Here is a 24,811-nt window from a genome sequence, read left to right on the forward strand (position 1 = left end):
ATGGGTGAATACAGAGACTCATGTCACACTCGACGCACTCATAGCGGGTGTCTTTTCTCTGAGTGGTGAGTCTCACCCGGGAATTGCTACACACATGACACCTGCGTTGGGGCCTAGATCTATTTGGCTGGGGAGGGATAGGAGTGGGGAAATGACGGCCGCATATTCTCAGGGGAGTTTGGGCAATAGGGGCAGTGCGGGTGCGATGTTGGGGCCTTTCAACAGCATACCGTGCAAACATCTCTCTTGTGAGCTCCCTCACAAACCCTTCAAAGGTTACCTGAACTCCTGTTGTCATGGCGTGCAGGTGGTGGCAATTCAGAGCAGTGATATCCAGCAAGTGAAAGAACAGTTTCTTATACCACTTCATTGTGGTCCTGGCACACTCGACCGTCGATTTCATGGAGTCTGACTGGTCCACCAGGCGCATGTTTATGTTATAATCTAGGACACACTCAGGTTTCCAAATGTGCCGCCTGTTCTCGCTCCGGAAATCCATGGAATCTGTACGGTGCATCAAGGGGCGGTGAACCATGGACAAGAGGCTTACTTCTCTAATATGGTTCCACACAGTTGCAAGTATGTTTTTGGCCTTGAAGAAGACAACCTCATTCCTGTTAAGTTTCCGTCCTACCTTGACCATGTGATGCCAGTTCACCTTCACGGTACCACAGATTCCCGTTTCATGCATGTGTAGATAACGAGCAAGAAGAGGGTTAGTGTACCAATTGTCCAGGTAGAGGACGTGACCACGATGAAGGTAGTCTTCTATCACTGTCTTTACCACTGCTCCCGACAGTCCAATACTCCGATCTTCTATTATGTCTGTCTGTGCACCGGCGTACAAGACTATGTCTTGCACATAACCAGTCCTACAGTCACACATAACAAAGATCTTGAACCCAAAACGGTGCCTTTTGCTGGGTATATACTGCCTAAATGAAATATTGCCTCTCCACAACACGAGACTCTCGTCTATGACGAGGTCTCTATAGGGATAAAATGACGAACGAAATGTTTGCCTCAGGTGATCAAAGACCAACCTAATTCGCCTCATCTTATCTGTGTCGTTCGCATTTGCAGGATCATCAGCATCGTAAAAGTGGAGGCGACTTAGAATTTGTTGGAAGCAATTACGGCTCATGACTTGGCCAAATATTGGTGTCAGCATAATAGGGTCCCTTGTCCAGTAGGCCGGAATTCTGTTCTTTCATATAATACCCATCAAAAGGACCAGGGCAAAAAATAAGAACATTTCTGAAACGGAGACAGGAATCATATATGATAGAATGCTTGCTCCTTGTTCCCAATCTTTCACTCTCACGGAGCTGGCTGCTTGCAAAACGGTTGGTTTGGTCAACTATCTGCTCCACGAAAGCCTCACTAAAAAACAGGTGGAAAAAATCCAGCCTGGTGGAATTAGGGTTAATTCCGGAAGCAATGCAGCCAGCGTGCCCCTGCTCAGTGAAGGGGTGAATGAGGGGAGAAAAATCACTCCCATCCTCCAAATTCCATCCCACAAATCCCTCGTCCTCATCGTCCCCATCAGCGCCTTCGTCTGGGTGGGGAGGAGATGCTGGTGGGGGAGGTTGGGGAGAAAGAGTGCTGAGGGCTTCCCCACTCGCACTCCTCTTCCCTCAGCCTTTACCCTTTCCCTTTCCCTTACCCTTACGCCCTTGAGGAACGTTAGGGGGCTGTGGGGATGAAGTTCGGGAATATTGGGGAGCATAAATTTGCTGGGGAGTGGTTCCTCCCCACCTTCCCCCTCCATCACAACACCACGTGATTTTTCACGCACCCTCACTCGCCCACGTGTTAGGGAATATTGAGGAGCATAAGACGTGCTGGGGAGTGGTTCCTCCCCACCATCCCCCTCCATCACAACCCCACGTGATTCAGGATGCACCCTCACTCGCCCACGTGATACACCCCGCCGCCTCACACCACCACGGGAGAGCGATGACTCACTCCCGCCACTCTCACTTTCCATACACCTCCCTGCACTTTCCCTTTCACTCCCCACTCCTTCCACGGCACTTCCTACCTCCTCAAACAAAAGACTAGGCCTATACCTGCTCGTCCGATGTGGTGTGCGCTCGGGGCCACGATGAGTTATCACCTCATGTCCGTACCATGTGGCAGCACGTCCCACAGCTCCGTCCTCGTCCTCAAATTCAGGCTTCACATCAAGTTGGGGCTGGGCAGAGGATGTTCCACGTTGTTTTTTGGCCGGCTGCCCCTCTCTAGCAGCACAGTAAGTCACGTACTGCCGCTTCCTGGGGGACAGGACTTCCTCATCACTGCTGGTGGTTTCCTCCTCCTCTGGCTGCACATAATCTTTGTCTACAACCTCATCGTCCAGTGGGAATCACTGTCGCCTGTAAAGGCATCCAGAGCGGCTTGAATTTCGTCCTCTGAGAGACCTCTCTTCACCATGTCTGAGCAGGACCGTTGCTAACAGGTGAGTGACCGAGCCGCGGGTGAGCGCGGGTCGCGCGGGGTCACCGAGTGTCCCCACCTGGTGGCAGGTAGGGGAAGGTCGAGCGACCCTACGTACCGAAAATCAAGCGCGAAATTTGAAAAATGTGCAAATTACGCACCTTGCAATTGCGTGATGTACCGGTAAGTCGCCAGGACTGGCAAATGCAAAATGTTGCAACGTACCCATACGTCGACGGGACGCGGCGGGTTAATGATCTCTTATCTGTCATCTACAATCCCATCCACTTATATGCAGATGACTCAACACTACATAGTTCATTCACATTCAGACACTCATTTACAAAGTCTAATATCTCTACCTCTCAACTCAGTACAGCCATCTCCATAAATCAAGACCTATCTACAATCAGTGAAAGGGGACAAACCAACCTTGTCTCATTTAATACTAGTAAAACTATATATATACAATTTATTAGTAGACAGATATTTCCAGATTCGTACATTACCTTCAGTGCTACTAATATTCCCATCTCCAAAAGTATTCAAATTCTCGGCACCTCACTTAACAATGCCCACAGCTGGATTTCTCATGTTAGATCAATGGATAAAACCACCTCAAAGAAACTTGGATTATTGTACAGAGTCAGTAACTTCTTCACTGACAAGCAGTTAGCTATAATTTATAAGAGTCATGTGCACTCTCAGCTTGAATATTGCTCACCCTTGTGGAATGGATGTGGAGAGGTTGCATTAAAACAACTAGACAAAATTCAGAACAAAGCTGTTAGAATTATTAACAACCCTGCCATTACAAATAAACTACCTCTTTTACAAGTAAGAAGGAATGTTGCCTCCCTTGCATTATTTTACAGATATTTTTATGGCAAATGCTCAGACGAAGTTGCGTCCATGGTGCCACCTCTCCATGCCTTCTCTTGTGCTACACGGGCATCTGGTAGCGCTCATGACTGGAATGTTACTTAGCCATACTGCAGAACTTCTGCCTATCAGAATTCTTTCATTCCCCGAACTGCATCTCTCCGGAATTCGCTTCCCCAGAGTTGTTTCCTTCCAAACTTCAACCCACTGCTATTCAAGTCTAACTGTTACAGATATTTTATGAACAGAGGACACCAGTAATCGGGTGTAAGGATTAATTTTTTTTTTATTAATTTCTTTTTTCCTTCCTCTGTTCTGTTATTTAAAAAAAAAAATCATCAGGCTTTCAAGATATTCTTTCTACTGTATCTGGTCCTTACTGCTTTATCAGTAGAAGAAATAGCGACAGAGCCATCAGAGTGGAAAAGAGGAGAGAAGGATGACGAGGTAAAGTTGTTAGAAAGGTTTTTGCCAAGGTACCAGGAGCAGAAAGACTCTGAGCTGGAAAGTTTAGAGCATTTAGTACAAATGAAGTTATTTCTAGCAGAGCGAAGAACATACTTAGCATGATTCTGGGATGAAACAGACAGGAGATGAGATTCAGGGGTGGCTTGGCTCCAATAACTTTTCTAGGCCTTCTCCTAGTTGTGGACAGCATTAGAACAAGCATAATTAAGCCAAGGTTTTATTACACTGGTCACAGGATATGAGAATGCAATGTACGGTTCCATGCCCAAGATAATAACCTGTATAATGCGCAAAGGACCCTCAGATGGTTTTTGGCCATGGACGCAATAATTATATGAGGAAAAATCAAAGTATTGCATGAGGGCCTCCCAATCAGCAGCTCCAAAGTGCCATAGCCACCATTTCTTGGGAGGGTCCACAAGCCTTAAGGTCCAGACACACTTGCCCCAAAACATGTGATTGTCAAGAAGAAATGAGGCTCAGAGGTTCATCCAATGTTCAGACTCGAATACTGAAGCAGCCCAAACCGCTTCGCTTCGTCTTTTCAATCACATGTTCGGGGGCAAGCGTGTCTGGGCCCTGGCTGGAGTAATAGGACAGGTTAAGATGGTAAAGTGGTGATTGGAGGAGCCCAAACGAAAGAAAAGATTAACAGCATGAGAAGAAGGATTTGAGATAAGAAAAAGGTCAAGTATGTTGGAATTCTCTCCAAGGCAATCAGGGATACAAGTAAGGTGTTGCACAAGATGCTCCAGGCCATTAAGGACAGAAAAGATGTAGGCTTGTTCACCAGGTGGATCAGTGAAAGGAGAGGAAAGCCAAAGGTGGTGGTGAACATTGAAATTACTAAGGATGGAGAGTCCAGAGAAAGAAGAAATTGATTGGATGTGTTCCATCATAGAAGTAAGATAGTCGAAGAATTTTTCACAGTCAGCAGAATTAGGGGATAAGTAAAAGGCACAGATATATTTAATCATAGAATGACAGGATAGCCAAAGCCAGAAAGTAGAGACTTCAGAAGATTCAAGTTCAAGAACACGAGAGCAAGAAATGTCGTTGCATACACATCCACAACAGCCACCTTTGACTTTGAAATGAGTACAGAGAAAGTAGGAGGATACAGAGAAGGATTTGCTTTCAGTTGCCTCAGACAGCTGAGTCTCAGTGAGGATGAGAAGGTGAGGTTTAGAAGAGGAGAGGTGATGTTCAACAGAGGGAAATTTTGAAGAAAAGCCATGAATGTTGCAGAAATGAAGAAGTGAATCAGACAGTGGCTCCAGGCAGCTCACTTGGTCGTCACCGTGAGAGGGGCAGATGGTGGGGACTTTGATGGTCCCTCCCCCTGGGGAGTCGGAGGCTTGCTGAAATGATGCCATTTAGTAAAATTTTGAATAGGAAGTGTAGTGCGTATAGTTTAATGATGACAGTTAGAGGAACTTCTATTGGAGGGCATGCTGGCCTACTCTCTGTGTTACTGAAACACTGAAAAAGTTCAGCAAAGGGGGATGGTCAGGAGCCAGTTCCAATGACTGATGAAACAGAAGCTTCTGTGCTCCCTGTCATCAGCTTTCTATCCACCTTGGGAGTACTGCCCTGCTCGACTGGTAATGCAGTGCACAACTGATAGTGCAGTGTGCAATATTAAGTGAAGCAATTGCTTTTTTGTGTGAAACATTGAAATTTGTAACTCAGAAAACCACATCACTCCCCCAGCCTTTAGAGAGACCCTTGGTGATGACTCAGACCAGCCTATGGCATACAGTATTTCAGGTGCATGGCAGAAATACATTTTGAGATTTTAAGTTACGTGGCCTTGACACCCTCCCCAACCCCACTGAACCCATGCTAAATCGACCTCAGTATGTGATTTCTCGGTATACAATCTGTTTTCATGTGACATAAGGTACAGAAATTACAATTATTAAATGGATGTGTAATGCATCCTTGAATGTGAGGCCCAGGGGGCTAGAATCGTGAATGAAGTGCTGAGAGGAAGGATAGGACTTGAATGTATTGGTGTTGTGATGATGAGGGATATATTGAGATAGCCAGGGCATGCTGAAGGATGGAGGATGACAACTAGGAGAGGAAGGCGAAAAGTGTGAACGTCAGGGGTAAGGCCGCGAGAAGCAGACCAAAAAAGACCTGGAATGAGGTCATAGAGAGTGACCTCAGGGAGAAGGGGCTCAACAGGGAGGCTGCTAGAGACCAAGCAGTGTGGAGAGGTGCCATTAGGTGATGAAGGTCGCACATACAAGCATGCTGGAGCTTTTATAAACGATACAATAAATAATATGATAAACCCATTACATAGCAGGGGATGACCTGTATACAAGCTCACTCACACACACCATTACTACAACACTATTTTCACATGCACATGTGGCCCTACGCTGCCAAAAGAGTTCAAAGAATTCCACACCTATACTTAAGTATGACTTGCTGGGTGGAGAACATCACTCCAGTGACAGAAATGGGTGTTCCCTGGCCGTACGGAACAGTTGTTCTTCAAGACCAGTAACACACAGCTTGAACAGGGACTGTACAATGGAGCTGCCCATACATGTCTGCATGTGTAAGTCGGCCATCAGAATATAGACATACCAGTGCATATTATATATACCTGCAGATGACTTACTTTTGTTGAAAAGAGATTTTATGAACCAGAGGGCTTAACTGTTGCCTTCATTCTAATTTGGCAATGTGAGAGGGACTCACTGAAAAGTCTTTGCCCAAACCAGGATTTGACTCTGTGTCGACTTGGCCCTCACTACCAGAGAGTGCCACATTATCAACCATGCTATGATCACCCCCAGTAGGAGCCCCCACAAACTGGAAAAAGATGCCACTGCTCGCCAAGTAACTTAATGTAAAATGCAAAAGTGTGATCAACTTAAATTACCCACTATTATACAATTTTTGTGCTACTTTACTGAAAATGGGATATTTATTGATTTAGCTACATATAATACTGGAGAAAAATGGCTTATTTGTCAAAATATAATAGAACTGGAAGGTTGTTATGTGCATCAATTTCAGTTTAAGGACAGTCTACATGCAATTATTAATATGTTGCCTGAGTATTGATCACTGTCATATTTTTTTGGTGTTGGATGTACATCTGTGAGGAAAACAGTAACGGAATTAACGAAATTGTATTTTACATAAAAAATAAAGGAAATATGGTACTTAAACAATCAAAGATCCTATGAACTCACCATGCTCTAACATATGGAGAGGCTTTCTCACAGGTAGTGCCGCGCAGTTTGTGTGCCCGTCGCCAGGGGCCCAAGGCAGCGCTGATGATGTTTATACACAGACAGTGACTTGCATAATGATAACTTTCATGTGAATCATGGATGAATGTGCTTTAGCAGATGTGGAAAAATGGACTGCAGCAGAAATGAGACATTTCCTCAAAGCAAGAGGAATACCATGCCTTAAAAAGTTTAGGTGACTGATCTCGGCCCCACGTGATTCTGGCCGTACAATTCTTACACAGAAATCCCTTTAAGACCCGGATGCCCAAGTCTCGGACACTCCAAGTCCTGGACATTTTGGGCTTGGGTCCAAAAAACATCAAAATCCAAAAAAGAAAAAAAGCCAGTATGTATTCATCCCTACTCTAAATTTGCCCTGTGGTGACAAACAGCTGTGTTTTGGTGCGTAGTTCCGGTGATGTCTGCTAAAGCACTCCTGCATCCTCCCCACTTCCCGCCTACCTACTGTCATGACTGCACACTCGTCGCCATGGCTGTCCACGTGCTCACTTTTGTGGTGGACAGTGAATAAACTGCGATACCTCGCCATCAGACCACATGGGAATTTACAGTGCTGTGCAGTGTCAAGAAATCAGAATTCAGAGTGCAAAGGATTAAGTGCAGAGTGCAACACTGGCATGTTGCAACTGGCATGGTGCAAGTAAGAGGAGAATGTGCAGTATTAAACAATTATAACTCACAGTGCAAAGGATTAAGTGCAGCGTGGCAGTGAATTATTGTACGGGCTTCAAGTGCACCTTCACCATCGTCAGAGCCATACAGGAGGCGGGTTAATCTTCGCAACGGTCACAGACGTGTTGTAAGTACAGTACCCTGTACACTGCTGAATATTTTCCATGCTCACTTCTGATTTCTCATTCTCTGGTTCCTTTTCATTTATTTTATGGTTTCTGTCCCTTATCTGTGTGAATAGGGTCTTAAATAGGTGCTGGGCATGTCCGGTAGGGAGTTATTTAGGTGGCTTTCAGAGTTAGGTTGGGTTGGGGTCTATAAGTACCTGTCTTGGGGCACTTTTCCCTAATCCCGGACAAAACCAAGTCCCGGACATGCCTTTGGCTCTAGTACGTCGGATCTTGGAGAGATTACTGTATTATTAAGTATGTAATGGACAGAATCATGTCAGGATTTGCCAAATTAAAGATTACAATCTTTGGATACTGTATGATAAGTTTTTCCAGCAACTGAGATTCATAACACTTGGTAAAAAAGTGCTGAATGCAAACACACACAATAAGCTTTCAAGGCTTTTAGTAAACTCTATGAAGAACTTTTCAGCGTAAATCTCATTAGAGTATCAGTAAGTTATCTACGATGAATATAATACTCGTTTAATGCTTTATGCGTGAGTAATAATCCCAACAGGAATTTTTTAAAGGAAGATAAACCAGCTCTGAGCAGGTAGTGACCACATGATATTTAGTGATCTGGCAAACACTGGTATCTTTCAGGAGTTTGTGGGGGCTCCTACTGACAAGAATACAGACCATAGCCCCTCTCAATCATACCTGAGATAACAACAGCAGGAGTAGTGACATTCCTCCTCCTCGTGCTGCTGCTGCGTTCTTTTTCCTCTGTCATGTGAACTCTCGCTTCTGCTGCTGGATTACTTTTCTCACCTTCATCAATTTCGCTTGGTCCCTCTGGCACATCCTGTGAAGAAATGAAAACACGCTAATCCCATCAGCTCAAAGATGTGATAAAACTTTGATACTGAAAATGGCTTGTAATAAAATTAACTTTTGTGTGAAAACTGTTATATACTCCAATTGCAAACACTTTTTTGGAAAACTCCTGGTCACAGTAATATTGCCATATGCTTCACAGGCTGGCTTGGATGATGAAGAAAAGGGCTGATTTTGAGGTGATGTGATACAGTTCGTTCGCATAGTGCAGGAGTGGATGGGCAGTCCACGACCTCACGCACTGTGACTTTACATACTGTGAATACATAATCTTAAGGGAAAAATAACATATGTGTGGGACCCCTAAAACATTGAGATTTTTTTAACCTTAGAGATATAATAAAGGGAAAATTTTTAAGACATATACTACAGATACAGCTAAAATAACAAAATTATGGTCAATCACCTTAAAAACAGTAGACAACAGGCCTGATGGACTTAAATAGCAGGGGTTCTGAGGCACGGAAACACATTTAGAGTCTCCCATCACCCCATGCGTGTTTAACGGTTGCCAGTGTTGCATTATTCCAGGCTTTGACAAAGAAATTTACGGCCTGTCGAATGATATATTTCTTCCAGAATGCAACAACAGTCATTATGGTGGGGGTTGCAGGTATGCAAGGTGAAGCAGGTGAGTCAGATGGGGCTGTGGAGGTGGAGGGGAAGGCGGTTCGTGAATAAGGTGGGGCTGAGGTGGTGGAGGGGACAGCGGCGGGTGAGTCAGGGGAGGTGGTGAGGGGAGGATCCTCCATCTCCTCCTTGCTACTGCTCACATTTTCGGCAATTTCCTTCATCTCATCTTGTTTGTCTGTTTCGTTCCTCATCTTCTTAAGGATGTATTTGCAGTACAGCACAGTATAACAACTCGGCATTCACAAAATAACCATTATTCACGCGAATCCAAACATTATTATAGAAATTAAGTATCTATTCTAACTTACCATTATTGCCGAAAACATTATTGTCATTACTGGTGAGATCTTACTGTAGACTCTTCTTGAGCACCTTCCCCACGAGCCTCTAAGCCACAATGGGCATGTCATGTGGGGAGGGGGGTCACGTTGTCAGGGAAAACAGCAGTTTTGAGCCACTCCTTGCCTCTGCCTTACGCACTGTGGGCTAAACTCGCGCACTGAAAGTTTATGGTTATTATTTCGGGTCACTCGTGTACTATACGATTCGCGCACTATGATCACAAGTACAGTGCGAGTGAACTGTACATGCAGCTGGTGGTATGGGGGATGATGACATCGTAGTTTTGTGTGGGGATTTAAACGATCATGTGAATGGAGTAGATCATGGATATGAAGAGGTGCATGGGGGATGCATTTATGATACAAAGAATGCAGAAGGGGAAAAGATACTGGAGTTCAGGAAGGCAATGAACAAGACTGTGTGCAACACGCTTTTTAAGAAGAAAGAATAGGTTGATTACAGATGAGCGTGGGGTCTGTATTATAAGTAACACAGCAAGCTTCATAGTTCTTTTTTCACAGAAATTTATTGTGCATATTCCTCCTCAATATTCCCTTGAATGTTATTTAAAGTACTTTTACATTGATAAAGGTTGCATTAGTAACATACAAGAGGATACTGAAGTGTCCTCTGCAGAATAAATCACCATGGAAGAAATGGAACGAAATCTGCAGAAGCCACTTATAATATGACCCTGGAGGTAATAAACTGCAGCAACCAGACTGACTATTTCCTGCTCACGAGGGTTGATAGGAAGTTAATGAAGAATGCCAAAATTATAAGGTGTGAAGAATGTGAAGCAACACAGATTACTGATATGTGACATGGTACTAAAGGAATAGATGGTGACGAAAATGACCCAAGCGCCCAGAAAGAAAATGTGGAAGCTCAATAACCAAGCAGTAAGAGATGCCTTTTTTTACGAGATGAGTGGTGGCCAAACAGGGAACTATAGACAAAAGTGTGAATGAGCAGTACAAAGCTTTCAAGAACTATCTCTTCAGAGTTACTGATTCAGTGTGAGCATAGACATGGGGCCAACCAAGACATAAGGTAACATGGCAGTGAGATGTATGAGGGTAGTGTAAAAATCACAGTTAAGGAGAAAATAAGACTTTTCCACGGATGGAAAAGGGGTGGTAATAGAGAGGAATACTTGGCTGCCAAGCATAGAGCTAGAATGGAAGTACAGTATATAGGGCAAAATCTGAATCTCAATGGCATTTACTGGACAGCCTTAATGGTGTTGAATGGAAAACTGAGGTATCTAAGGTGGCAAAACACATGAAGGAAGAAAACAGAGATGTCACAGGTGAAGAGAGTGTGATGAATGATGAAGAAAAAGTAGTGACAGGCTGTAAGGAGTCTAACTGGAACAGGGAAAGTTTGGGGTCAGTAGATCCAGAGTTTGGCCCTTGGTCTTTGACTGATGCTGCTACTGTGAACAGGGCTGCCAGGATGATGTAGCTGGGGAAGGCAGGTGTATCTGGATTGACTGCTGAAATGCTGATGGCCTCATGAGATACATGAACGGGTTTGGTTACTAATTTGATAAATTCAATTATATATGAGTGTGTTGTTCGACATAGCTGGCTGAAGAGTGTGACTGTAAATGTGTATAAGGGAAAGGGTAATGCCATGAAATTATAGACATAAAACTTTTGGGCCAGATAATGATGGTGATGTAGAAAGTTCTGGAAGTTATGATAAGGGAAAGAGTGAATACTTCTGAGATCCAGCTTGGGTTTATGCAAAGCAAAAGGACCACTGATGTGACACTCAATGTCCTACAGCTTCAGGAAAAATATACAGGAAAGAAGAGGGAGCTGTACTTTGTTTCTGTTGATTTGGAGAAAGCCTTTGAAAGAGTTCCTAGGAAGGTGGTGAAGTGGTCAATAAGTAAGCTTGAGATCAAGGAGTAGATGGTTTGGCTATGACAATATATAAGAGTGCTTGCACCCAGGTAAGAATGAATGGAGATTTGAGTGATGAATTTTACATGAACACTGGCATGCATCAGAAGTCAGTCTTGAGCCCATTACTGTTGATCATGGTGGCCTATTATGTGACCTCAGAAATTAACTCCCATAGGAGATGATGTACTGTATACTGATGACTTGGTGCTGACTGAGGAGAATAAGAGGAAGGCAGAGCAAAAATTTAGGAAACGGAGAGATGAAATGTGGTACAAGGGTTTGAGAGTAAATGTGGACAAAATAAATGTACTGTACTGATATCTGTGGCAGATGGCAATACTTTCATTGCAGAGGGAGTGTGCATTTTGTCACAAGGGCGTGAAAAGTAACTCCATCTTGTGCAGTGTTTGTAATAAGTGGGTGCATAAAAGATGCAGCGGTATTGGAGGCAGGCTGCAAAACAATGCTGATTTTGTGTGTGTGTGTGTGGTGTACAGGTATTTACATTATTGTATTTACCTAACTGTATTATACAGGATTTGAGCTAAGCTCATGTTATCCTGTCCCTTTCTACAAATATTTATTATATAATCTACATTTAAACACACAGATGCTCTTTGCTTGCACCACCTCTCCAGCTAAATTATTCCAACTGTCTATAGTTCTGTTTGGAAAACTAAATTTCTTTACATCACTGAGGCATCGACTCTTCTTCAGCTTGAGTTCACGTCCTCTTGTTTTTCCATCACCTTTCACAATGAGGTCCTCTCTGTCCAAATGTTCTATTCCTCTTACTCCTCTAAGCATTGCAATCAAATCTCCCCTCTCTTTTCTCACACTCAGGGTTGGCAATTTCAGCTTTCCTAATCTCTCCTCATAAGACAATTCTCTAAAGCTTGCTGTCGATATTGTGGCTACTCTTTGTATTCTTTCTAGTTTACTGATATGCTTTTTCAAGTGTGGTGACCATATCACGGCTGCATATTCCAGTCTCAGTCTTACCACAGCCACTATTAACTCTCTCAGCATCTCTTTATCTGTATAATTAAATGCCACTCTCATGTTGTTCACCAGCCCATAAGTTCCTCCAGTAATCCTGTTTGTCTGTTTCTCTGGTGAGAGGTTATCCTGCACAGTTACACCAAGCTCCTTTTCTTCTTTTCTATCTATCTATCTATAGCCTGACGCCCTAATCCCGCAAAGGGTGGCCGCAGACAAAACGTCTCCAAGTCACTCTGTCACCCACCATTTGACTCCCCTCCCCCCAACTCACCCCCCCTCCCTCATATACCTCTCAACTCCATCCCTCCACCTCATCCTCGGTCTACCCCTCCCTCTCCCTCCCTCCACCTCACCTACATACACCCTCTTAGTCAGTCTTTCATTCTCCATTCTCTCCACATGTCCAAACCACCTCAGTGTATTTCTCCTAATCTTTTCAACCACATCCACATCTACCCCACAACGTTCCTTCACTTCTTCATTCGTCAACCTGTCCCTCCACGTCACTCCACATGCTCCTCTCAAGTAACTCATTTCCACTGCTCTCACTCTTGACTTGTTCCCCTCTTGCAAGGTCCACGCCTCGCTTCCATACGTCAGGGTAGGGATCACAATACCATCATGCAGTGACTTCTTAACTTCCATACTCACCTCCCTATTTCTCATCACTGCTTTCAGTGTACCAACAACCTTTTGCCTTCCTTATTATTTCATGTCTCATCTTGTACTCATACCTTGGTCTCTTATAACTATCTTCCATTTCCAATACATGACATTTATTAGTAATGAATTCCATTTTCCACATTTGGCTCCACTTGTGGAGTTTATCTAGATCTTCTTGATTTGTGAGGAAGAACATCTAGAGACTGAGAGGTGTAAATGGATTGTACTTGCTGGAGAGTCTCTTGATTATGTAGAGGAGTTTTGCTACTTAGGGGACATATTATGTGCTGGAGGTGGTACTGAATGTAAGGAGTGGTTGGAGGAGGTTCAAAGTGCTGTTGACTCTCTCGACACTTAGAGGATTCTCCCTTTGTGGTAAGGGGTCATTGTATGCAGTATGTGTTAAGTGTGTAATGCTATACTGTAGTAAGGCCTGGGCAGTAAAGGAGAGGGATAATCATGGGCCGAAATGTACATAAATGGAAATCATTTGAAAAATGTGTAGTGTGTCCTTGTATGAGAGACCTTGGGAGGTTAGGACTGCAATTGAAGAATTGGAAAAGAAGGCTGGGACAAATGTTTTTGTGATGAGGAGAGGTATTCTGAAATGGTCCAGACATGGATGGAAGGTGACAACTGCGTGTGGAAGGTGTGGACTGTGAATGTCAGGAGGAGGGATGTGGGAGGCAAATAAAACACGACCAGGGACAATGTCACTGAGTGTGACCTCAGGGATAGGGGACTGAATAGGGAGGCTGCCTGAGATCGAGCAGTGTGGAGAGCCACCATTAGATGACCAAAACTGACACGTGCAAGCATGCTGGAGCCTTTAAAAATGAAACAAAATGAAATAAGTCACTCAATTATTCAGACCACTCTTGCCCAGAGGTGGTTTGAATAACACAGAGACCCAAATAACAGCATGTTTTCCCCTCTCACCATATGCAGAACTAACTCTAAAGAAAATGACCGTCTTCAGGGACGTATCCTATACTGTACAATACAGTACAGTAATATCTTGATATATGATACCTCTAGATGCGATACCCCAGCTTAATGATGGGGGTAGAAATACCACCAGACCCCACCTGACAATGGCCAAACCCCGGTTTAACAATGGGTTTAGATTTTTTTTGCTGATTTTGATGATAGACTAAAACTGTGTGTTCAGGTTGATTTATAAACAGTGTTTAGACATAGATTAGTGTGTTTTAGTCACAGGTGGGATGAACATTGTTATTTTGGGGTACAGTTTACCAAGTCTGATTTTTTTCAAACTTATATTTGATGATTTACAGATTTTATTTGTTGGTTTTAGTGAGTTTTTACAGGTGTTAGGCTTAGGTTAGCTTCTTTTACAGCTGTTAGGCCATTTAGATTGGCTTTACATTTGTTCTGGGGCTCATTCGGGTGGGTTTTGAACTTGGTTTGGGGAGAAACCCAAGGCTGATAAACACTTCCCATTACCTCACATTTTAAAAGTACCCCAATATACAATACCCCACCTAACAATGGGGTTTTACCTAACCAAATACATCATTAAACCGCGGTATACCTGTACTGTATTAATATAAGTAGGGGTGTTCTAGGACATGTTGGTGGGTCTTATGGTAAATCAGTAAAGTCTATTTGAACAAATTTTACATTCTTGTGCCCCAGCCAGAAATAAAACTTATGTTCATTAGCACATGATACCACATCTCAACTGACTCAGCCACCATCTCCCCCAGACCCCAGTGGAATGCAGACTGAAGTTGCCTTCCTCCTGCAGACCACTATCCCTGACAGGAGGTAGGGAATGGATCAGCAGAGCAGCCCGCTCATATTGGTACCACCAAGCGAAGGTGACCATTTCATATACGCTAATAAATAGGAATCATCTGGACGAAAATAGTCAAGTTTTGTAAGGCAACATTCTATCAGTCATCCCCAATCAGATACAGTATATCCTTGTTTACAATTATTTTTACACTAAAGCTGTTCATTAATATAAGGACAACTTTCACATAACATACCACTGCTCATTACTAACTCCTAAATGGCCGCCAGCATCAAGCGTTGCTTTACTATAAATGTGACGGTGACATCAAATTAGTGCAAGCAATAGAAAACTGCAAACAATTATGGGAGGGGAATGAAGGTCACTGGCATGTTTACCCAATCCTACTCTACCATCCCAAGCACTCTGGCAGTCACTTTTTCTTGGATGTTTTTCCCCAAACGCTTACACGTTATTGGCACATGTGTGTGAATTTTATGACTTTTATCATATTTCTCATAATCCATAGCACATCACAGGATGGATATAGGAAGCTAAAAAACACACTGCCAGGAGTGCCAGATGATTCTCTTCACATCTGAAAGAAAAAGACATTGATTTTAGAACTCTGTAACAATGGTCGTGGCGCCAGCCAAGGGGGCTCGCAAATTTCTGAACCCACGGCCATTGAGGAGTTAAGCAGTCGAGATGTGTTGTGAATGATTTGGGTTAGAAGAGATCCCACAATGATAACATTTATCTCAACACAAAATATCACATTTCTACTAATATATAAACAATCACATCAGATGTACTTTGATACATTTTGGTCTGCAGCCCTGAATATGAGTTTTTTAGTATTTGAGATCATACTGTAATTACTTCTTGATGGAACATGACTCACTTACTGGGACTTCCATTTAGCACAGTAGTTTTCAGGAACACACCTACTGTACAGTGTTACAAAAGGAATTACTGTTCCAGGATACAGCTTAGACAACATACAGCTATTCATTTCTGATTTATACCAGTATACCTGCACCTTAGCGGTAGGTGAGGGCACTAACCATCCACTCAATTGATGTAGTGCTGCTCTCGGGTGCCCGCCTTTTCCTCTCTTCCATCCTTCTTTCCTTCCTTTCTCTTTTGTCTTTCTTTCCTTCATTCTTTCCTCTTCCTTCTGTCAGTGGGTGACTCTACACTGAGTGACAAGCCAAATGGTTTCTTGTACACCAGGAAACCACTTACTATGCTGGGTGGTGGCCATATAACCAAATTGAGGCGCCTTGTGGTTTAGTGAGTAATTAAGGCGCTCCATTCGGACTGAGCCCGAGCAGGTTTATATCCAAAGGGTGGTTGGGGTTTATTGCTCACGTAATGCCACTCAAGGATGAGTGAGGCTGGTCATTCTCATCTTAACCCCTAGACACCGGGTATGGGTAGATCTATCCACGTCCCAGAACCAGGTTATTTTCAGGAAAATCAATTTTCCCCATTTTTTTTTTTTTCATTACAAATTAATCATAAATGACAAAAAATGCATAAAAAGTGTGTACTTATTCTCTGTTGGGGATTTGGAGGTGGTGGTGTGGTGTGAGGGAGCCAGTGTGTGGCAGCTGGGCTGAGCATGTTCAAGGTCATGGTGGTGTGTTGGAAGGAGATGGGATGATTACCTCACACCAAAATAAGTGTTGAGTGTGTCTTTGTTTCTCTCACTAATTCACAATGCCATATGAACACAATATTACAACTAAAATAGCAAAAAACACAAGAGAGTAACTAATAAAGATTGGCTTATTTTATGTTTTCCATGATACTTATTTTCTAACAAATTTATGTCTATTTAGGTATTCACCATTATGTACATACTATTTACACATTATTTCACTGTTTTTAGTAATTCTTGACAATATGATACTCCCTAAAGGCTGGCTATGGTCAGTACAATTGTGCTCATGCACACACACTCTCCCCCATACCCCTCAGGGCCCCACAGTAGCCCTCCCCATCACCCCAACCCACCCCACCCCTCCTGACCCCTACCCCTACCCTGAACCAGTACCAGCTGGTTCCAAGGCCACACTCTTTCTAAGCTGGCCTCCCACCACCCTCCACCACAGCCCTCCTCCCAGCTTGGCTGCCCTCCCACCCCCCCACCCACACCCCCGCCCCCTCCCTTGGGCAAGCAGCATGATCCCGCGCACCAGCCATGCTGGGACAATACTCTGAGTCTATATGGCACACTACTAAGTTCAAACATGCCCGCGAAAAAGTAAAATGTCATATGACGTGGACCGGCGCCTAGGGGTTAAATATCAGGACCAACCGCTTAGCCCCAGGCTCCTACGCTACTCATGGGAGCATCACAGGATTATACGACGAATGAAATGAATGAATATCTGCACCTCCCCCCTTCCATGCTCCTATCTCTTGTGATATTTTTGTCAAGGTGAGAAACTCTCATCGTATGCTAAAACAGACTGACTAAAGAACATACTGATGCTAAAAAACATTTTCAGTATAATTTTTTCCCAAAATATAAGAGTATGAAGTCTTTAGTTATATCAGCCTTCCCCCTTTCTTCCCAGGCAACTCAATATACTGTAGCTGCAAGATCATCTCTCTCTCTCACAACTCAATATACTGCACTCATAAGATCATTCTCTCTCTCTCTTTCTTGTAGACATGGCAAATGCCATTTAACTTGGAGAAATGAGAGGTGATGCATACTAGTCATGCAAATCCCAGATCAGACTATTCACTTTTAGGGAGAACTCTGAGGATGACTGATTTGGAAAAGGACTTAGGTGAATTGATCAGTAGTGACCTAAAGTTTTCTAAACAGTGGATGGAAGAAGAGAAAATGGCCCCCAAACTACAAGGCTACATTCAGAGGCAGTTTCATTATAAGAATAAAGAGATTATTTTACACTCCGTAACTCCTTAATACAGCCACTTTTGGAGTATACTGTGCAGTTCAGGTCACCTAGACCTGAGAAAGACATAGGTCAACATGAAAGAATAAAAGTTAGAGCTACAAAAATTATTCTATCCATCAGGAGACTGAGTTATCAGGACTGCTTGAAGCTCTGGGGCTGTTTTCATTAGAAAATCATAAACTATGACATCAGCTCACTAAGAAGTTTAAAATACCAAGCAGGTTTAACAATACTGACAATAGAAAGTAGTTTAGTTTCAGCATGAACTCAACATGCAACCAGAATTGGATGATGGAAGTGAAAAAAAAGTTAACACCAGCATTTGTGAAAACTTTTTCACATACAAGCTCTGCTCCACCTGGAACAGGTGTTGTTAATACTGCTCCACTACAATAGAGCAGTGTGAAAGAAACCTCAATAGGATCTTACACTAGACTGAGCAAATTGGATATGCAATCCCAGGTATATATAAAGTATTTCCTCAGTTCAGACTGCAAGGTCTTTGAGATACAAAGATTTCCTTGTAACACTCTCCCTCTCTCTCTTTCTCTCTCTCTCTCTCTCTCTCTCTCTCTCTCTCTTTCTCTCTCTCTCTCTCTCTCTATCCCCCCTAAACAGTGAAACATTAAAAAAAAAAAACTCATACCAGGCATCCGGACCGTAAGGAAGGTCTGGTCCTGCTGCCCCACCTGCCACCCCGTCTTCGCCCTCGACCCTGTGGCTTGGGTACCAACACCTGAAGTGGCAAATAGTCATCGTCATCATCTTTTTTACCCAGTGTCACACTTGAGTAAGTTGTTAACTGAATTACCGTCATTATTATTGTCTTTGCTATTCAGCTTCCTGTGAAATATAGTTCTCATTAGAATTATTATCATTATTACTGTCTTCTTTACTCAGTTTCCAGCTAAATTAAGTTCTCACCAGAATAAACATTATCATTATTAACTTCTTCTCTGCCTAAATCGCAATAATGTAAATTCCCATTGTAAGTCATCTTATAAATGTTCTTATATACAACTGCATCTTCAAGCAAAGTGACATTTTATTACATTCTTGCAACTTCTTGATAATTATACAGGTATTCAGCTTGAGGACCAACTTTCTGAACTGGTAAGGTTAGGTACCCTACCAAGTTTACAAACATCTTCAGTAAGTCATTTCCCAAACCAAATAAAATTTTCAGCAAGTAATACGAATAAACTAAAAAATGGTGGTGGGGTACTGTACTGCTTATATAAACATCTTTTGTAAAAGTTCTTTCCCAAACCAAACAGAATTTTCTGCCAGTAGCAAGAATAAACTGAAAATACAGACAGAGCATGAAAAAAAGGACCCTCCCTACAGGAGTTAGCATATGATCTGCATAATAACTTATGGGAGCTTCCTAACACCTTAAAAATATGGTCATTATGATTTAAATTTACTAATGTATTTACTCTTCCTTGGGTGGATGAAGTACACAAGCAGTCTTCAATGTAAAAAAGGCATGTGTCCTAAAGAATTACAACTACAGTATTTTCATACAAATATTACCAGTACTGTTGGAGAAACTATTAAATCAGCTTCTCAGGTAACGCTGGAAACCGTGGAAAAGGTGAAGGGATGGGTTGGAGAAGTACAGTACAGTACATGAATAACAATGGTGTGTGCTGGAGGGAGGAATGATGGTGGAGGAAAGGGCAACATGGAGGTAATTTGTTCATGACCACCCTCTCCAATTTCATTAACCCGCCCCATCCCGACATTTTCTGGGCAGTGGTATGCCCCAGTCCCGACATTTTTGGACCTTTTTTTTTTTTTGGCTCAAACATCCGCTTTTGGTGAGAAACATCGAAAATTCATAGAGAAATCACTCACCTGAGGTTTAAAATACTCGATCCAGGTAGGAGTGCCTCCTTACCTTACAGGGTTTTCTATTAGGCTGGCTGCAAAGAAAACGAGTTCTATGGGAGGATAACTATTCTACACCACTCATAAACGGTATTTATTTATTTATCTAGTACGAATTTATATGTAGTACGAGAGTATATTGGTTTTCAAACGGTAATATAGGCATTATAAGCATTGTTTCACTCACTAACTCATCACCATTCCTGACCTTTTTTTGCCACATTACCTGATCATCATTTCTGACTGTTTCTTCCTCTAATATTTGTCCTCCACATTGTCATCGATTGGGGAATCACTCTGGCCCTGAATTTCGTACCGTGGCATGACATGGCTTAACAGGCCAGGTCACTGATAACAGGTGAATTGCTGAGAAAAGGTCATGCAGGGGGGGGAGGAGGTCATGCTGGGTAAGGCATTGTCCCTGCCTGGCATCTTGTAGAGGAAGGTGTCCTGTGTATACATGCCAAAAATCACTCACAAAAATTGAAAATTGTGCAAATTAGGGACCTTGCAATGTCCTTGCAATGTTGCCGCATTAATTTACTTCTCCGGGATATGAGTGCACATCATGTGAGGACGTGAATTCACGTCTCTGGGAAGGGGCGGGTTAAAGCTTTAGAGAGATTTTTTTTGCTGTAGGGATTAGATACAGACATCATTTACTCATTCACAATGAAGAAGCTCTTTAAACTCTGTGACTGATACTGTATTTCATTCACAGGTAAATAAATTGTCTGATATTTGTGTAGTACAGTGGTCCCCAACCTTTCGTATGCTTCGTGCCTCATTTACCAATGTTATTATAGTGGAGGGCACTAGGGGAAAAAAAAAATCAAATTCACACCGACCCAGATATATGTGTATATATGTATTGTTGGCTCTAAAAGAAGCTGGGAAGTCGCTCCAAGGCTACCCGTAAATCTGACAACAGTGTAATGGTCAGTATTTATCTGCATATTAACTTGGCTTAACTTATAATCCCTGTCATCCTCCCTTGCCCCCTTGCCCCTTCCCTTCCTCTCACTTACCTATTTGTGAGAGAGAGAGAGAGAGAGAGAGAGAGAGAGAGAATCTATCAGCTGATTCATCATCTCTTCTCTTTACATTTTTTTATATATCTCCTTTCCTGACACATGTCCTTCAGTCGCTTCCCATTATCATGCTCTCCTGGTACTCCATTATTACCCATTATATCATTCACAGGACCAGTGCCTACTCTACCATTCATATTGCCCATTACAATCACTTTATAACTCTGGACATTTCTGCTAGTACTTCATCCAGCGCATCCCAAAAGCTGTCTTTCTCTGTTTCACTACTCACACGGTGCATATGCTACAATCACTGGCACTTTCACCTTCTCAAACTTGAACTTGACATACATATGCCTTGAGCAGACACATTTGTAATATATCATTCCACTCTGCCACACTTGATTCATCAACAAAGCAACTTCTTCTTTGTATCTTCCTTGCCCATTCATGCACGGCCTTACACACTTTACACCCTCCTACTCCTCCACTTCACACCCTTTCAATCTTAGTTTCACATAGTGCCATCACGGCATATCTCACTCTTGAACACATTCGCCAGTTCGATCCTCTTACTCTCCTCATTCACACCTCTCACATTCCACATGGCCATGCAAATTTGCCAGTTTGGTTGGGGCCCTAGGCAAGTATTGTGTCCTCCGAGGCTCTCCAAAACATTTGCCATAAGATACATATATACATATATATATAATTCTGAGAAAGAATGACAAATATATAAGTTTCCAAGGCATTCCGCGGGCATCATAATATGGGTCTGTGGGCACCATGTTGGGGACCACTGGTATAGTACTACAGTATGTGACTTCACGACAGTGAAAGTTTTAACAACGATAGATGTTAATCTTCTAATTGCCAAATTTCCATCAGCTGAATAAAACTGAACTGTTGCAGAATGAATAAAATACAAACACTTGAGCAAAGCATGCACTGGGTAAGGCTATTAAAAAAACAAATAAATAAAAAGTGGGAAATGTAATGAAATATAAAAGACTTCACCATTCTAAGAGGGTTCAGTCAGTTACAGCTTCTCATACCTTCTGTGAGAGCTTCTGTAGAGCCTGGATGCGCACATACTCAGGGAGTTTGTCGAGTTTGCTCAGGAGCTCGTCAACCTGCAGGGAACAGTACATCAACATCATCATCTTGACCAATTTTCCTACTTGAGGATGTGCTTAGGTAGGATCCAGAAGTAATGAGAGAAAGTACAAGGGCTGGAGAAAAACTGACAGTATGGCCAATGAAATCAGCCAGACAACCTTTTACCCATTACTAAAGCCCCTGGAATCCTGACTCCACCTCCCAGGCTTAACAGTGCATTCTGTACATACACCAACACAACATGCATGGCAGGTTCAATAGGGTTCGCATTTCTGACAGTGGTCTGCATCTTTCTGTTTCTGTGTGCCTGATAATTATCACATGTGCAGTATTCCACTTACTGTACAATCAGACAACGAACCAAGAGCCATATCAAATAACAACAACACTGTGAATTACTGTATAGCAGTATTATTTCAATCCACTGGAGGCTTTCCTAAGGTACAGTATATGTTGAAACAGTGTCAAATGCACCCAAGGGTTTTACAGACAACATAAAGACTGCAAAAATCACATGACATCATCATCACCCTTCACAAAATAGGCCTAAGCCTACTGATATATTTTGCAAAATTACTAAGGTATATTACTCTACTAACCAACAACAATTAAAGCAAGTGTCCAACCCAGCCTCTACCATTCGACAGGGATGAGTTCCAAAAAGTGGTTGAATAATGAAATGGTCAAATAACAAACCTATTTTTCCCATAAGTGTGTTAAGAAATAGGGGGATTAGGTTCCTGACCATCTTTGTCATTCAAAAAATATTCAATAAAGATGGAAAACTACCAAATTTTATAATTTTACACCTTTTATTATATAATTAGAAGGAACGTTTTTAGTCTACGGTATTTTATTTCGAACACAATAATGAGGAGAAAAACACAGTACTGTATATAGTGTACTACATCAGAACACTCACTCTCTCTCTCTCTCTCACACACACACACACACACACACACACACACACACACACACACACTATCTATCTATCTATCTATTGCCAGACGCCATAATCCCGCAAGGGGTGGCCATTTGATTTTGAGTTATTTCTTTAATGGGGAGGGGCACTAACCCTCCACCAACCCACTTGTTGACACGTAGGGAGCATGTATGGTTTGGTTATATGGTTACCACCCAGCGTTGTAAATGGCTTCTTGGCTCACAGGAAACCATTTGGCTTGTCACTCAATGTAAAGCCACCTGTAAAGGAAAGAAAAGCAATAAGAAGTGACAGGAAAGATAGGAGAAATAGGAAGAGAGGAGGGCAGGCACAGGAAAAGACTGATAAAGGCTAAGGAAGAAGTCGGAAGCACTATATATACATACATATATATACCATCCGATCAGCGAAGTTAAGCAACGTTGGGTCTGGTTAGTACTTGAATGGGTGACCGCCTGGGAACACCAGATGCTGTTGGCATAACGTTCTCCCTACGTGTTAAGTGGGATTGGTGGAGGATTAGTGCCCCTCCCTGTAAAACAATTAACTCTAAGCCTTGACCATCCCATTTGGGATACATGGCATCTGGCAATGAATGATGAATATATATATATATATATATATATATGAGGCGTCTAGAGCCACAGGGGCATCCCCACCAATATACTGGTTTTGAGTTAGGTATGGGAGACAACAGGCTTAACCCTCTTCTCAGTGACAGCACTGGTTGCCATACAAGATTCGGCCTTCTGGACAGTGGTAGAGGGGCTCAAAGTCACATGGGTTTGTCCATGCTGCCAAACGAACAATTCAGAGCAGGCAGGCATCCAAGCCACACAGCCCAAACCAATCAGCATTCTCACTCTGTGCCACTCCCCCAGAGCAGCCAATCAGCAAGCGTGTGGCCCACCCGGTGTGCCGGTGAGGCTTCCCTCCCGTGTTCACTGAGGTGTCTAATTATTACGTATTGGATTTTTACCCCATTTATCGTGGATTATTGGTGACAAGATGAGCTGTTGTTATTGGGGTTGAAGGGGGGGTGACAAGATGAGTTCATCACATAGTTACAGTGAGGAGGTGGTGCCTATAACCTCTCATAAGTGTCAGAAGTGTGTGGAGATGTGGAAAAAGGTAGAAAGGAAGGGAAAAAGAGAGTGGTGAGGGGAGACAGCGGGAGGGGGCGTGGCACCGAGGAGGCAGAGTTGGATGTCGATCTCCTAGATGACGACCCCACCATTTAACCCCCCACTACCCCTTCTCAATTTACTTAAGCACTACACTACTTTTTTTTTTAGTGTTATTATTTCAATCTATTATGGTAGAGGAAAAATAATAACTGCATTGATTTCAGTTTTAGTTGTCAAAAACGTAAAATTACAGTAATAATTATTCGTTTATTAATATTAAGTGAACTGGAATCTTCAGTTAATAAAGTTTTGTACATTAATACATTCGTTGATGTTTTTTCTGCTATGCTTTTAAATCCCTACAATATGTTATTATGCCCACTTATAAATTGGGGGTTTGGTTTACTGCCTATTTTGTGATTACGATTATTATTGTTTTGTTTTTTTGGATTTACATGTAGAGCATAGGCGCTGATGATCATTTTGATGTATAAAAGGTTTGTTTATTGCTTTCTGGTTATGACGTTGCCATAAACACAACTTTAAAGAGTCATAACTAAAAAGTACATTTTGGCGCCGATGCCCCTTTGGTTCTAGACGCCTCATATATATATATATATATATATATATATATATACATATATATATATATATATATATATGTATATATACCGGTGTATATATATATATAT

The 24,811-nt window shown here is 42.5% G+C and overlaps 1 protein-coding gene across 1 annotated transcript in view; it reads right to left on the bottom strand.

Moving 5' to 3' along the window:
- LOC145401900 (uncharacterized) overlaps positions 1-24,811 on the bottom strand; it is a 91,964-nt gene that overhangs the window by 60,385 nt on the left and 6,768 nt on the right. Inside the window, exons 2-4 of the mRNA XM_080274006.1 lie at positions 21,986-22,063; positions 18,653-18,742; positions 8,576-8,720 (exon numbers count right to left, since the gene is read on the bottom strand). Coding sequence (XP_080130132.1) covers positions 8,576-8,720; positions 18,653-18,742; positions 21,986-22,063 — 313 coding nt within the window. The remainder of the gene's footprint in view (positions 1-8,575; positions 8,721-18,652; positions 18,743-21,985; positions 22,064-24,811) is intronic.

This window comes from Coenobita brevimanus, chromosome 57 (genome assembly GCF_032717465.1).
Source record: "Coenobita brevimanus isolate Jiangsu-jjx chromosome 57, ASM3271746v2, whole genome shotgun sequence".
NCBI lineage: Eukaryota > Metazoa > Arthropoda > Malacostraca > Decapoda > Coenobitidae > Coenobita > Coenobita brevimanus.